Source organism: Antedon bifida, chromosome 4, assembly GCF_963402885.1.
Source record: "Antedon bifida chromosome 4, ecAntBifi1.1, whole genome shotgun sequence".
NCBI classification, from domain to species: domain Eukaryota; kingdom Metazoa; phylum Echinodermata; class Crinoidea; order Comatulida; family Antedonidae; genus Antedon; species Antedon bifida.
Window position 1 is genome coordinate 8,487,003 of NC_136229.1, and position 17,362 is coordinate 8,504,364.

A 17,362-nucleotide genomic window follows, 5' to 3' on the forward strand; every position below is an offset into this window, starting at 1 on the left:
TGTTGTTGTTGCGATTGTCAGGATCTTCTCTTTCATCTTCTTCTTTATTCTTCTTTTTTCCATGATTTTTGTGAAAAAAACTTGCATAACATTTTGTAACTTTACCAGAATTATACCTTTACGTGAAGATGTCGTATTACATATTTTTGTTTATTTGTACTAAAAAGATTCAATATAACTATATAATATATATATATATAATATAATATCGTTTATCGTTTCAAATTAATTAATTAAATTTCAGTATATCACCGGGCGGTTTAGAATTAATGTTCTGTGCCTGATTTGTTTATATATATAAAAGTATCTCTTCGGAGATCCCGCCTCCTGAATAAAAATACTGTAAGATGAGGGCGTATCAATTTGATCTCTGGTGCGCGTGCGTACAACTGAGGACTAGTGCTGTTCCGCCGTACCACGCCGAGAATGTTAAAGAGTCGCTATCCAATCGAGTTCGAACAGTACCATGAAAGCCCCAGTGGTCTAATGGTTAGGACAACTGCATATCAAGCAGGCGGTCCGAGTTCGAGTCTCGGTTGGGGCGATTTTTTCTCATTCTCACAGATTTCCTCATCTTTTCAAATTAATTAATTAAATTTCAGTATATCACCGGGCGGTTTAGAATTAATGTTCTGTGCCTGATTTGTTTATATATAATATCGTCCCGAGTCCAGATAAACGTGACAATCTCTCAAAACAATAGAGGCAGGCCATTGCCAAATTGCGTCAGCGTAATGATATTATCATTAAACCCGCTGATAAAGGTTCTGCCACTGTTGCCATGGACATTAAATTTTATGAAGAGGAGTCCTTAAGACAGCTAAACAATCCTCTTCATTATCGTAAACTTACAACGGATCCCACCCCGGAAATTGCGGATAAGGTGGCCAAATCTGTTTCTGTGATGGTAAAAAAACACTCCATCGATCCTAAGATTGGACCTCATTTGGCACAGGTCAATCCAGTTCCAGGCAGATTTTATTTCCTACCTAAAATCCACAAAGCAGGCAATCCTGGTAGACCCATTATTTCGGGCAATGGCACTGCTACAGAGAAAATTTCTGAATATGTGGATGATTTACTTAGACCATATGTGACTGATCTCCCTTCATACATTCAGGACTCCACGGACTTTATCCGCAAAATTAACCAAATTCAAAATTTACCTAATAATTCTGTTCTGGCTACATTAGATGTTTCATCATTGTATACTAATATCCCTCACGAAGAAGGAGCCGACGCATGTATTTTAAATTACATACAAATTCCAGGCAAAACGCCTACTAAAGCTCATTTACGAGAACTGGTCATGTTGATTTTAACCAACAACAATTTTATTTTTAGAAATGACCATTACCTTCAAATTCATGGCACAGCGTTGGGCACAAAAATGGCGCCATCTTTTGCAAATTTATTTATGGGACAATTTGAGGCCAATTTTCTGTCCCTCCAACCAAACAAACCACTTGTTTGGTTTAGATACATTGACGACATCTTCATGATCTGGACCCATGGTGAAGATAATTTGGAATCTTTTCTTCTCAATATTAATGCAGCCCACCCAACTATCAAATTTACAGCTACCAAATCCACTAGTAGCGTTGATTTTTTGGACACTATAGTGACCATAGAAAATGGTACACTCAAAACTGACCTATTCCGTAAACCCATGGATAAAAATATGTACCTGCTTCCTAGCAGTTGTCACCCCCGACACTGTACTAAAAACATACCGTACAGTCAAGCATTACGTATCAGACGTATCTGTTCTTCAGATTTAGATTTTCAGAATCGTACCGAAGAACTAACCGGACATCTCCGGAATAGAAATTACAAGAAGGAATACATCGAAACTGCTATAAAGAAAGCAAAAGATATTCCTCGATGTCAAACACTGACGTACAAACCACGTCAGCCAAAAAAATCGACCAGAGTGCCATTGGTCACAACCTACCACCCTAGGTTGCCTCCATTACGGGCTATTATTGAGAAACATATGCCCATTCTACAGTCCACAGAACGTCTCAGGACTGTTTTTCCGGAACCACCCATTATTGCATTTCGTAGACCTCCCAACCTTCGTGATATATTAGTCAGATCCAAATTTAAGAGTGAAATTAACTCTCATGACAGCCAAAATTTGGGCAGTCACCTTTGCGGCAAATCTTGCAAAACTTGTTCATTGGTTGATTCTACTGAAAAATTTCAGAGTAACCAAACTGGCCGCATTTTTCGGATAAGACAATCAATTAATTGTCTAACCAAAAACGTCATTTATCTCATATACTGTAATATTTGTGGCAAACAGTACGTCGGAGAAACAAAAAACACTCTCCGTATGAGAATGACACAACACAGATCAGCTATCAAAACATTAAAGCTTGATCAACCTGTAGCCGAACATTTTAATTCAGCTGGTCACTCGATTGCAAATTTCAGAGTTATTGCAATAGACCACGACGTCAAATGGAGCGACAAAACTCGCAAAGACAAAGAAAACCACTGGGAATTACTACTTAAAACCACAAAACCTTTTGGACTTACATTAGGAACATACTCCCAGATCGGTAAAATTATTCCACTGACTACCAAAATTTAAGTTTCAATATTAACCACCATTTTAGCTTTTTTTAGTTCCAGTCCAAAATTGTTTATATCTCTACCAAGCTACCTTCTTTGTTTTCTACTCTTATTCAGTCTCCACCCACTATTCAACACGCTGTTTCTATTGTTATATTTCTTTTATTCCTGTCCACCCAGGCAGCACTTGCCAACTCATATGCTATGACTTTATCCAAATTCCCTCACTTGCACTGATGAAGGGCTAGTGTTGCCCGAAAGCTCTGCTAACTTTTCTGGCTGTTTACTTTATCGTTTTGATTTAGCTTTTCGCTTTTTTTATTTGTATCTCCATTGAGATCCAGCCACTGATACCCACAGCATTGTCATTTTTTTCAGTAATTTGCCTTTGGATTTATATAATATAATATATATATATAATATAACTAAGTATGTTGCATCAAACAGCTTTATTGTAATGGAGAAAACACTGGAACATACTGATAAAAACAAAACCTAAGTTCATTAGAATTGTTAAATTATTAGATTATATGCATTATCAAGCATATAACCTTATTGATTTTGTCAGAATCTTTATTTATTTATTTATTCTTCCTTAGCAATATTTTGTCCGTCAATTAACTTGATATCAGCAAAGTCAATTTTTCAGAGTTTATTCCTTATAGCCAGGAATTGATGTGGTTATGTTTTCACAAGGATGAATCATAATAAACCCAATTTGGGACTCATAAATTTCAGGTTATATTTCATCATATGGCAATACAATTACGTGCGTAGCGCATGCGTATGCACGCTTAAAATTTTCAAAATTGTCAAAATCTATTTTCGATGAAATTAGAGTACGCTTCAGGCAATTTCAAGAGTATAAAAAATTGCCATGAGTGCATAAATCTAATATAGATTCTCAGAATGCTCGAGAACCCCTATTTTGCATTTCATTTTCTCAAAGTGTATGTATCATATGTATAATTTATTATGAAATGAAGAGAAAAAAAGTTGATTAAGTCATCATTAATTGCATATTAAACAATTTATTTCGACAAACAAATTATGACATTTTCTTAGACCAAAATAACAAACTTAACACTAGATTTGAACTCTTCACTATGAACGAGTTAGGTTATCCGCCGCGAAAACGCTACATGCACATCATACGTTAGAATATTGCGCACAGTAAAACTATTATGCCATTGTGACCTGAAGAAAATAAAATGTTAGTGTGCCCTCTATTTTGTGTTTAAGTATATAATACAGTATACACTACTGTATACATACTACATACAGTGCAGAATAGGTGGAAATTACGGGACCCGCCTTTATATCAATTTTTAACATGATGACGCCATCATAATGAAACGCGTAGATAGCAATTTTGGAAGGGAATTATCTGAGCAACAACATATTAACAATATGTAGAATATGGAAGTGCGCTCTTTTAAATGTCATGAACTATGACGAAAAATATAAAAATACGACTTTTATAATTCAACCATACGATGACATCACAACATCAGATGCGCAAAATTTGTACATGAATTCGTATCTACAATTCAACAACATCCAGAAAATGTTTAAATCTTGATCGAGTATCACTTTTCATTCTGAAGAGCTATAACATATTGAAATTCTCAAGTGTTTCACGCTTTTGATCATGATGACGTCATTAAAAATTTTAAAATTGGTTAATCATGCGAAAGATAATTGATTGACCTTAGACAATATAAAAAAATGGGGGAAAATGGAATACGGATAAGTGGAGATGCGCTTTATTAAATGTGATGAGCTATGATGAAAGAGACAAAATCCTATATTTTATATTCGAGTGGCCATACGATGACGTCACAATGTCCGGTGAGCCATATTGATGCATGATCCGATATCTACAACTCATCTACTTCCAGAATATGTAATCAAAATACTGTAACCTTCACCATGTAGTTTAGAATCTATGACTGTTTAAAAAAAGGCATAATTTTGACGAATTTTTCATCAAAAACGCGCACGAATTGTCCAATTCGCAGTGCTGGTATGACATGATTTTAAGTTGAAATTGTTTAAAAGTTGGTAAAATTACTAGAATAGGCTGAAATACTTTTAAACGCGCTTTCTGTGAAACATGCCAATTTTTTACCACAGAAAGTTAGCGAATGATATAAATTACACTTTTGCTAAGTTTCAATTTGAATTGTTATATGGTTTTCGATCTATGATAAATACGCAAAATTCATAAAATTCTCTAAAGTCATAAAATGAAGTTTCCTGCACATCTACAGTTACTTGGTTGGTTTCCTCCTGAATCTTCCATGAAGGAAATTAACTAGGAGGTCTCAGTGAAGTGGTGGTGCTGTTTAATTGGTTTGGACAAGGTGCTTGCTAAAATCTTCTTTAAAGTTTGCATGTTTATTTACTGTAACAATAGACTGCGGCAGGGTATTCCATGTTCTAATAGTTCTCCGGAAAACTTCTAATTCTAATTTTTTTATATGATGACGTAATAAAAATAAAAAATGTTTTAACTCATGTGAAAAAAAATTGATCTAGCAAGAACATATTGAAATCTAGGAGAAAATGGGGAACGCATTAGCGCGATGCGCTCTATTAAATGGGATTAACTAATAGGTGAGGTGAGGCGCTGACAAGCTGTCGCCGTTTGTGCTTAATTTTGTTAAAAAAACCTGTTATTTTTCCTGCTTTTAATCATATTTGGATGTTTCTTGATTTATTATCTGTACATTGTGATGTTTTGTGAATTTTGTGACTGTAATTTGGTGGTTTTGTTGTGATTTTTTGATGTATTTCTGCTAAGCCTGAGTCAACAAGCCGGTACTTGTAGTATTCGAATCTGCCGCAGCAAATACCGGACTTCGTGTCGTCCATTGTTATACAAATTACGCAGCATGACATGCCTGGACCGGAGAGATGTACTGAACACAGACGAGCAGCTGTGGAGTTGTAATCAAACTCAATACGATAATTTTGTCTGAGCTGGTGAATCGGAGACTGTTTATAATAATCGCACGTATAGTAATACTATGTGTCTTAAACGGAGAGGTAGAAGGGGTGGAAGACACTGTCGCAGACCCATTCGGCCAGTCATTTCTCGACGGGTCTATCGGAGAAACAAGGTACGTGGTACGAATCGAACCCTTGTCAATATTCCCCTCATTGATACTTTGAATAAGTTAAACGAATCAACACAACATAATCCTAAGCCTATTCCAACACACATTTCGTTACCTATTCGTAGGCCCACCCCATGTACTAAGTCGAAAGCAACGAACTTAACTAACATTACAATTGACTGCAATGTTGGAACACACAAACAAAATTATTTGAATACTCATTTATGGAATGCGCATTCTGTGTGTAATAAAACAATAACAGTGTTCGATTATATTCTAGAATTTAATGTGGATATACTCGTAATTACGGAGACATCGGATTAAAAATGGCGACTCAGTAACCACCAAGGAATGTACACCTGATGGATATACATTCTTGAATGTCCCGCGCAAATCAGATCAAGATGGAGGGGGATTATTAATTATCTATAAGTCGTACCTGAAACTTGTAAGTTCACCACTTAAATCCGATTTTACTACATTTGAACATGCGTGCTTAACCGACCCATTGAAGATGTATCGGTTAGTCGCAGTCTACAGTCTCCATCGCAAAGGAATGGACTCAAAACCTGCACATTTATCGAAGAATTCAATGATTTTCTCCATGAAGTTTCGTGCCTGTCCGGAAATCCCATCATTATTGGAGATATAAATGTTCATGTGGACACTCCAGATAAATGGGATACTTCTAGATATCTTAACCTGATCCATGACCACAACTTTATCCAACTAGTAGATGGTCCAACACAACAATCTGGTCACACTCTAGATCATGTTATCGTACGAAAGGACGACGGAGCTGTTTTAAATTGTGTAATATCACCTAACACTTATGGATCAGATCACAATATGATATCGTTTCGTCTACAAGCAGGTAACCCAGAACAATCTAAATTAACTGTTACATCGCGTTGCTTTAAAGGCGTAAACATAGAGTCGCTTAAAAAGGATCTCGAAGCAGAACTTTACCCTATACTCACAACTAATGACCCCAGCACACAAGTCAAACTTTATAATAAAGGAATTCGCTGTGTATTAGACAAGCATTGTCCAGAAAGGACTATCAAAAAAAAAGTTTCACAAAACCCATTGTGGTTTACCGACGATGTTAAACGCGCCAGAATTGACCGTAGGAAAGCTGAGCGTAAGTGGCGAAAATCGAAGCAGCTAGCGGATAAAGTTATCTTCGACGAAAAGCAAAAGTTTGTCATCGAACTAATAAAGAAGGAGAAAACATTGTTGTATACGTCCACATTTGAAAATTGCGACGTTAAAACCATGTATCGGACTTTATATGGACTTTTAGGCAAACCATCTCACACTTTACCCACGTTGAATATTTCCACATACAAACCATACTCTTTGTAACGAATTTGCCAAGTTTTTTAGTAGTAAGATTTCTAAGATCAGGGAACGCATTGATGATCTATCCATGGATAATTTAGATGTTGTTCCTATCCTTAATATTAATAGATTTAATGATGACAATAATTGTTCCCCACTCGAAAGTCTTCCTCCAATTAATGAGGAGGATATCCGCTGTATTATTAGCAAAATACCTTCCAAGTCCAGTCCTCTTGACACCCTCCCTACGTGGCTGATGAAAGAATGCGTTAATCCACTGGTTCCTTTAATTACCCATATTGCTAACTGCTCTTATGTGTCGGGGGAGTTTCCCTCTGATCTAAGAATGGCAGCAATCAATCCTATAATTAAGAAACCATCTCTCGACAGTAACCAACTTAGTAACTATAGACCCGTATCGAATTTGCCAACGTTGAGTAAGATCATTGAACGTCCAATTGTTAAGCTATTTAATGATCATCTGCAGAAGAATAATTTAAATGAACCCCTCCAATCGGCGTACAAATTAGCACATAGTACCGAAACGTCTCTATTAAAAGTTAAGACTGATATTCTCAATGAATTTGATAAATCTCGCGTGGTTATTTTAGTTTTATTAGATATGTCTTAAGCGTTCGACACTATAGATCACACTACCCTGGTTGATAGATTGAAAAATGATTTTAATATTAAAGACAAAGCTTTAAACTGGTTCAAATCATATGTAGTGAAACGGTATTGCAAAGTTACCATACTGGGATCAGAATCAGAATGTACTCATCTGGATCATGGAGTGCTGCAGGGATCGACTTTAAGTCCATCATTGTTCACTGCATATACTAAACCAATCTCTGACATAATGCAATCACATCGTGTATCATACCATCTATACGCGGATGATACCCAGATGTATGTCAGTTTTGATCCCAGAAAACCATGTGATTTGAACGCAGCAGTAAGCAGGCTGAATAAATGTATTGACGATGTAAGGAAATGGATGTGTGTTAACAAGTTAAAATTAAATGACTCTAAAACTGAATTAGTAATTTTATGCCCACCGAGGTGTAAGTTTGATAGGGCAAATGTTGAAATTAGGGTGGGTGAACTCGATCATTATAAATTCCAACAAATCTGCTCGCAATCTCGGGGTTGTATTTGATGAAGGACTTAATATGACTGCCCATGTTAGTTCAATCTGCCGTAGTGTTAACAACTGTCTTCGGGGACTAGGGAAAATTCGCAAATACATTGATGTGAATACATGTGCCCATGCTGTCCGTTCTCTTGTATTGACCAGGCTTGACTATTGGCGGCGTCACTAAAGATAACATTAATCGTTTACAGAAACTTCAGAATCGTTCGGCAAGATTGGTTTACAGTGTACCACGGCGTACTCATACTAGCCCGCTTCTGAAAGAATTGCATTGGTTGCCAGTTGAACAAAGGGTTAAGTTTAAAATTTTAGTTCAAGTTTATAATTGCGTAAATGGTCAAGCACCGGTTTACATGTGTGACTTAATTAGTAGGTATAATTGTCAAAGAGCAGGTCTTAGGTCAGAACACGATCCGACTAAACTCAATGTTCCTCGTGTTCACCGATCATCTGGTGAACATTCATTTTCAAAGCTAGGCCCAGACCTTTGGAATAACCTTTCACGCACAATTCGTGACTCATCTTCAATTATAATTTTCAAAAAACTATTGAAAACCAATATTTTCCCGAAATAATTATGTTCACCAGATGATCGGTCATTGTAAAGCGCTTTGATCATTGTAAAGGTGCTATATAAATTGAAATGTAATGTAATGTAATGTAACAAAAGAGAAAAAAAATCTATTTTTAAAATTTAAGTTTTTGTAGGTACAAATTGTACATGAATTGATATCTACAACTCATAAGCTTCCATAATATATTTTAAAAAGTGGAGGTAACCTGCCATCCTGAGGAGCTAACTGATAAACTGAAATTAACTAAATGCACAAATTTGCATTAAATTACCTATTCTTTAACGTGCAACGTTATTTTGATGCTCAAAATGGCCTGAAATGTATGCAAAATTGATTAGAAATTAATTGTGCGCATTTTGAAATTTTAAATACGCGTACTTGTGTAATTTTTTTCCTCCATATTATGAAATACACTTTTGTAAAGTTTCATTGAAAAATTAATTTTTGTTCAGAATATATGATCAACCATAAAATTTTCGTAAAACCACACGTAACTTACGCTGCGCAACTCTCACATATACCAAAGTTTCCTGCACATCTACAGTTAGAGGTCAATCTGTTGACAAGAATTAGAGATACATATGACACAAAATTCGGAGAAAGAAAGAAGAATAAGATAGAAAAAAAAAAGATCCTGACAATAACAAGGGGTTTGCCAAGTGCGGATAACCAATTAACTTTCTTCCTTAAAATGTTAATACATTTCATTTTTTTTTAACCCATTGACTGCCAACTTCGCATTTATGCGAACAGGACGCCACCACTCGCTGTGCCAACTTCGCATTTATGCGAATAGGCTAGTTGTACTGGCTGTGCCAACTTCGCATTAATGCGAAACAATTAACGTCTCAATTAAATAGCCTACATAACGTCTTCATCGAGTCTAATTGTATTGACATGCATTATTAATAAAAGCCAATGAACCATTCTATATTGTGACGCGAAAATTTGTAGGGCTTACTATATTAAAAATTTGAGTATTTTGAGGTATAAAATGTCGGTTTGAAATGAAAATGAAGCGCTACTCTACCACGAGAAGTTGTCGGTACTGGGCTTGATCATGATGGCTCGGATATTGACGTCAATTACGATGTAGGCCTAGCTAGCTAGGTCTAGAAATATTTTAATAAAGGCCAAGGCAGGCAATGTGGTATGGACGTGGACTCTGCAAATTATCTAGTAGGCCTAGTAGGTCAGCGCTAGGCTACTACTACTATAATATTAGCTAGCTTGGCCTAGATCTAGCTAGCTGTACAAATATTGCTAAAAAGCTTATAATAAAAATACATTTGCATGTACTGTAGAAATGTCTGATCAATATTTGTTTTAATATTTATTTTTTCAAATTACCAATTGTTTATAAGTTATTTGCAAAATAATACTACCCTGTCAAAATGTTTGTTTATTCTCGCGTTGATAAAAAAATGAGCTGGCAAGCAGGAAATACCTCACTGAAATGTACTGGCAGTACAGAACAATGGGCTAATAAACATCTAATCGGCAGTCAATGGGTTAATTTTTAAAGATGTCATCATAGTAAAAAATTATAATTCGTTGCGGTATGTAATAATCTATATGCACCAAAGTGGTTACTGCATGTAGTAAATACATCTTCAATTTTTATTCAGGTGTGTTTATAGCTTGGTGGTCTGTGACACCGTCTATAGCACTCGAGGTACCGAGATCGATTCTCACCTTGCAATTGTCATTCGTTTACCGGAGTTTTTTACATTTGTTAATCAGTGATTAGTTTAGATTGTAATTATAATACTAAAATATTAATAATGATCTTGGTGATGAGAGATTTAACTGTGATGTTATTTATTAGAATAAATATAATTATGTATCTACTTAGAGTTCCGATACAAAGTATTCATAGTATATACCATACTCACACAGCAGTCACGGATATTTTGATATTAAGCAAGACAATATTCGCTAGTTATTTATGTAAGTGTGCTCCACGCAAAAATGTTTGTACCAGCTATAGCTTAAATGTCAAAATAAGGTGTTTTTTAACGTTTTGTGTATTTCTGTTGTATTTGAGCAAATATAAATATAATACTAGCATTTACCTGTCCAATGGACGGGCATCATCTTATTATGTAATCAAAAGATAATAGACTAATATACACAAATCTATGGATATATTATATACATTATTTATATTAGAAGGAAAATAAAGTTAATAGGCGGGTGTAATGAAACCTAAGATCACGAAAGCTAAGACCCCCCTAAGACCTAAGGTCACGAAACCTAAGACCCAAGACCTAAGATTACCAATAGTTTTGTTTCGCACCTGCCTTGTATTTTAACTCTAAATTTGTTAAACCAACTTTATCCTGAATACCACACCTTAGAATCAGATGAAGAAGAATCAATAAAATAACAATAAATTCTTTAAATAAATTGATGATTTTACAGACGTTTTTCTCAGGCGAATTTTGCATATATTTTAATTTTGTTTCTATGGAACATCAAAAGAGCAACATTAATAGAGGGCTAAAAACTATGTGGAATCCATCTATTTAACTAATTTTTTGATGAAAGTCCTGTTCAATTCAATATATTTTGTCACTGTCAATACAAATAAAATGTTACTGTTGATTCTTTACACAGTTTCGTCGGTAAGTAATGATGCTGATTTCAAGATCTATTAATATTCTTTGAAAATAGAAAAGTATCAGCAGTAACATATTACAACATTTTTATTGACAAATTGACAAAATATATTGAAATTAAACGTGCATTTCACTAATAAATGCATTAAATGTAGACGCATTCCATCAAGTTTTTAGCCCTCTATTATTGTTGCTTTTTGGCGCTCCATAGAAACGTATAATATAATAAAATAATAAACATTTATTATTTTATTGATTAATATTATTATTGTTAACAACAATAAATTCATAACTTGTAAGACAAGCCACACGCATGCATTCCCCATACAGCAGTGACTGTTTTTATTGATAGAAAATACAAGAACATTGATTTTTTTACTTTATTTAAACATTGCACAGCCTGCATATACTTTTCTAGTTAGGCCTCATAGCTAGGCCTCGCATCTAGCTAGAGGCCTCACATCCACTAAGGCGCAGGATTGGTTATAGCAATAAATAGCAAACTATAGCCATCAAATAGCATAACCATAGATAGCAAGAAAATAGCTGAGCATAACCATAGATAGCAAGGAAATAGCTGTGCAATTGCTATACTTGATAGCATAAATAGCAAATAAATAGCTGTGTAATTGCTATACTTGATATAGCTGTAAATAGCAAATAAATAGCTTGCACTTGCTATACTTGATATGGACTTGATATAGCCTTAAATAGCAAACTAGAATTTAATTCGTCACTTTGACGAATTATAGGTGATCATTTTTATCATTTTATTGACATTAATTGATTAATTAATTACTGAAATTATTTTTTTTAAACATGCACGTACGTTAACATACGATCAGAAAATGATGATGTATTCCATCCTATTATATGCTTATAGTGTTGGGTTGTGCCTATTATATGCCATATACAATATGTACAGTATATACTGTATATCTATATACAGTGTAGCATAGGTGAAATTACGGGACACATATCATGTTCTAATTTTTTGGTATGATGGAATTATCAAAATAAACTCGAAGATGACAATTTAGAAAGATAATGAATTGAGCAAATAAATATAAGGATTGGAAGAGAATTTGACACGTAGAAGCGCAATGCGCGCTCTTTGAAATTTGATTAACTACGACTAACAAAATTTAAAAACTACTTTTTAACTTCAACTGGCCATATGATAACATCACAACATCCGATAGGCTTAATTTTTATATGAATTCATACATTTCATCAGCTTTCATAATAAGTTATAATCTTCAAGGTTACCTTTAATTCTGAAGAGCTGTAAGATATTCAAATGTATGGTGTAGCTGAAATTACACGACCTAGTTTATTCAAGTTTTTACGCGTGATAACGTCATCAAAATAAAAATGTTGACAACTCATGAGAAAGATAATTAATTGAGCAAGCACATACTAAAATTTGTGCGAAAATCGGGCTCAAATAACGGAGATGCGCTCTATTGAATGTGATAATCCACACAAAAAGATAAAAATTACTAATTTTTAAATTCAAGTGGCCATTTGATGACGTCATACCATTTTGTACGTCTAATATGTATATATATTTATATCTACAACTTATTGGCTTCCATAATAAGTTAAAAAAATTGGGGGTCACCTGCCATTCTGAAGAGTTATATTCATTTTAAAAAGGCCTTATTTTTTACCATTTTTAGCACTTTTGTACAATTAATGTGCGCATTTTGTCATTTTTAACATGCTTGTATAGCGTTATTTTAAGTCGGAATGGACTCAAAGTCGGAGAATGTACTAAGGATTGTGAGTAGAATCCAGTTTGTACAAAAAAATTGTATTTTTAACGCTTTCTATGTACGCACGCGCAAAAACATGTCCTGAAACGTGTAGAAAGTTGATTAGAAATTGATTTTGAGCATTTTTAACTTTCAAAGCGCGCGTATGCGCGATTTGACCAATGTTCAAAATTTTGCTGATGATACAGGAAGATGACCCTTGACATGAAGCATACGTGTGTCAAGTTGTATTTTAAAATAGCTATTGGTTTTCAAGTTATAGTCAATCTAAGAATTTCAGAAAATCGCGCGTAGTTACGCTATGCGACCATATTTTCATTAAACCAAAGTTTGTTGCACAACTACATATATACGTGCATCTGCTGGCCAAGTTACAACATAACTGCTATTGCCGTTTTTTGAGATATGCGACCAACAAAAAATGAGCAGAAAAAATGAAATCTTTGACAATAACAATAGGCTATCGCTCTACAGAGAGCGATAGCCTAATTAGTTTCAATGAAAATTATCGAAAAGAAGCGCCATCCGGGTATCTATTATTAATAATTATCATTCCATATATATTCCCGCTTCTCTCTCTCTCTCGGATCCCAACTGCCAACCACCGAATACAAACTTTTCATTAGCCAAATAATTGTTTTAATTATTTGGATCAATGACAATCCCATTACTGGGACCATTTTCAACACCAAATCAATAATAGAGCCAAAGAACATAATACCCAAAGTGGGTAATTATGTCACAGTAAGATTCCCTGGATTTGGTAGACAGAGGGGGATTATAGGAAAAATCGGAGGTAAGATCTACTAGCCTAGTAGGCCTACTGTATATAGGCATAGGCCTAGCCTAGGTCTAGTTAGCGACCATTATATTATTTGGTTTGAGTAACGACAAGAAGAGTAAATAGTTTTTAATTATGTGACAAAAAACAAGTAAAATAAGCTAGGCTTATCAGTATCATATTTAATCAAACGTAGGGGCTACTTAATAATAGGCCTAATATCTACAGGCCTACTATATTACAGTGCAGCTACTCCAGAGAGTACTATTATAGGCCAGCCTATTTCGTTTCAGTTACAGTTTCAGAATAATGCCGAATGCATTCCTGTACATCTCTGTAAATATAGGTCCTTGCCCCAATATAAACCATGGTTGAAAAAACAATTAGGCCTATACTTATAGCCTACCTAGCTTTACATAAAACAAAAGAAACGATATATTATTGCTATAGTATTACTAATCATGACGTTATTTGATTGGACGTGTGAAAATATCATTTTCATCAAAGAAAGCATAGGCCTAGATGGTTATTCTATATTTCTAGAATGAAAAGTGTTTATATTTCTTTTGTTTTATGTACTGTATGAAAAATGCACATTTGTCTATTTATGGTCGATTGTTATCGTCCTAGTGTAGTGTGCTTATGTTAATAATGTTTTTGCCTTTGTTTGTTAGATGAGTCAATGAGAAGCAGTTTTAAAGAAATTCTTAAAGGAGATGAATTTCTGACACTAGTTGACACCGTCTGTAAATCAAAAAAGGTGAAAAAAAAAGAATTGAGACTAGGCTAGAGGCCAATGCCATAAGTCGTATGTAGGGTCTATTGAATAAAACTATTAAAAAAATAGGATAACTATACAACAATAAAAAAAATATATATTATTAGCCATGCTCAGTACCCACTCAGGGCGGGTTTCAAATTTAGTTTAAAACCTTCTCAGTACAATTCCGATCTTTGATACATCATTACCCGAGAAGGCACATATAATTCTAACTTCCGATAGATTTATGAGATTATCTACACAATAATACTCGCATATAATTGTAAATTTTATTTTAGGCTCAACAAGAAAAAAAGAAACTGGCTGGAGAGAAGAGACAGAGAGAGAAGGCGCGCTTCTCCGCAAATGGAGCGGCAACACTTAACCTCTTGCCGCCACCACCCCCACCAGCAGCAGCCGCCGTATGGAACGATATTTTTGAAATGGTAATAATGGGGTTTAGAACAAATTATTTTAATTTAAAAATGTTTAATTTTATGTATCGATGGACTATGTGTCGTATACCAACCACTGCTATATAGTATTAATCATGTAGGCACACCAATAACTGTTTGTTCTTGAATTCCGTTTATTGTTTAAAGTAAAGTGTTATGTTTGTTGTTATGAAGGTGAAGGAATTACAGGCGGGACAAAACTCTATAAAGGAACAATTGGATAGATTTGCAACATGCAAATCTTGCATAAAAGCAGTGTATAAGGTAAACAAACTATTTTACTATTTTAAAGTTTTTTTGTCATTTGAAAAAATTAAGACTAATATGGAGTTATCATTTCAGTGAAGACCAATATTGATGTTGTCAAATGATTTCTTGCCCTCTATGTAAATTATTCTGATAGTACCTATATAAATTATTATTACGGTATTATAGATTATAAAATTATGTAAACACATGACTTTGTTATGCGGCAATTCTTACGTTCTTATAAACTTACACATTTTGCTATTTATGTCACTTTTATTGTTTGTTTTATTATTACAGACCTTGAAACCTCAGCATCCCTCCCTCTTCTTTAGGCCTACTTCCCTCTGCCTCCCTTTCCAGCCCCCCTCCCCCCCTTCTTCAATTTCCAGCCCTCCCACTACCTCACTATCCCACTCTTCCCCTCCCGCTTCATTTCCCAGCACAACTTTTGCCTCAAATTCTAGCTCCCCTCCTCTTCCAATTTTCACCTATCTTTCTACTCCTTCACGTGCCATCCCCTCTAAACGTTCTACACATCTTTCGTCATCGTCGTTTCCCGTCAGTCCTTTCGCCTCACCTTCCACGCCACCACCAACAAACGTCGAAAATGGTACAGTATAATATTTGTTTAGTGTTTGTCTTAAATACATACTTTTACTTCTGATATGTTATACTTAAATATTTTATTAGACTTTTGTATATGGTTTAATACGATAATATACAAGCTTAGAGTACCGTACTGTATGTGTTATAAGTTAGTATGTGTGTGCCATAATGAATAACCAATTAACCGTTAAATTATATGTATAACCTTAATGGATATTATTATTATTAATGGATCATTATATTGCAGCTTGTCAAGAAGAAGAAGCTGACGGCAACGAGGATGGTATGATGATCTCTATTGTTATAACTATAGAGATAACTAATCAATTACAGTTATACTAAAATGTGTACGATGCGTCGTTGATTGATAATGAAAGTGTTTCTAATATTGTTTTTTTTTTACGTCGTTCAATAGAAATGTGTACATGGAAGATTCTAAATATGGAGTCAAGGTAAATAAAAAGAAGATTAGACAATGCGAGATGTTCTCCAATACATGTAACAAGTTAGCGAGGGCTTTGCTGGAGCTACTTGTTACAAAGGAAGATTGTGACAAGCATCTAACGATATATGGCTTTGCGAAAGGGAAGAATGCGTTAGATGAAAATAAGAGAAAAGCGCTAAAAAGTGAGTGTACCTTAACTACATTGATATTGTTGTGTCGTTCCACTATAACGTGTGTTACTGAAAACGATTACGATAGCCTACACTGGAATCAGCCTTTTTAGAACAATATTTTTAAGTAGTGGACAATTGTTCTAATTAATGCAGGTGCTCATTTGTTCCAATTATTAATTACTTAAAATTTCGGAATACTGTAAGCCCATTCACATTTATAACTGTATACTCACACTTTAAGGCCAAATCATAAACATATTTTAATGTGACCGCGAATATTTTATTATGCTTTGACCTTGTTACGTATACTGTACGTGATTTATTTATTATGATTGGTTACTGGAACCTAATATTAATATTATATATACCGTGAATCATGATAACGATAATCGATTTTAAAAGCAGCCGCCTGTAAAACGCTTTCTTCTCAACATGAAATTGGGATGTGTAGTGTTTCTCATTCATAGTGTGTAATGTAGCGAATCTTAAAATGTCAAAATTAGATTTAAAAAAATTGGAAATAATCCCAGGACAGCCAAAACATTGTCTTTTCTGATCGGGCTTTCTTTAAAAACAAGGCCAACAGCCATAAGTTGCGTGCTAAAACGCATAGTGATACCCGGACCGGCCAACATTAGTGAACTATAGAGTCGCGTCCACGCGACTAAAACAAAGTATAGTGATTTCATCTAAAGATATTTGATAAATTGTGATGTTATG

At 34.6% G+C, this 17,362-nt stretch overlaps 1 protein-coding gene across 1 annotated transcript in view; it reads left to right on the forward strand.

The window, feature by feature from the left end:
• Positions 1-15,858: 15,858 nt before the first annotated feature.
• Positions 15,859-17,362, forward strand: part of LOC144840366 (uncharacterized) — a 60,040-nt gene continuing 58,536 nt past the window's right edge. The window contains exons 1-3 of the mRNA XM_078696158.1: positions 15,859-16,028; positions 16,272-16,307; positions 16,440-16,476. Coding sequence (XP_078552284.1) covers positions 16,442-16,476 — 35 coding nt within the window. The 5' untranslated portion in view covers positions 15,859-16,028; positions 16,272-16,307; positions 16,440-16,441. The remainder of the gene's footprint in view (positions 16,029-16,271; positions 16,308-16,439; positions 16,477-17,362) is intronic.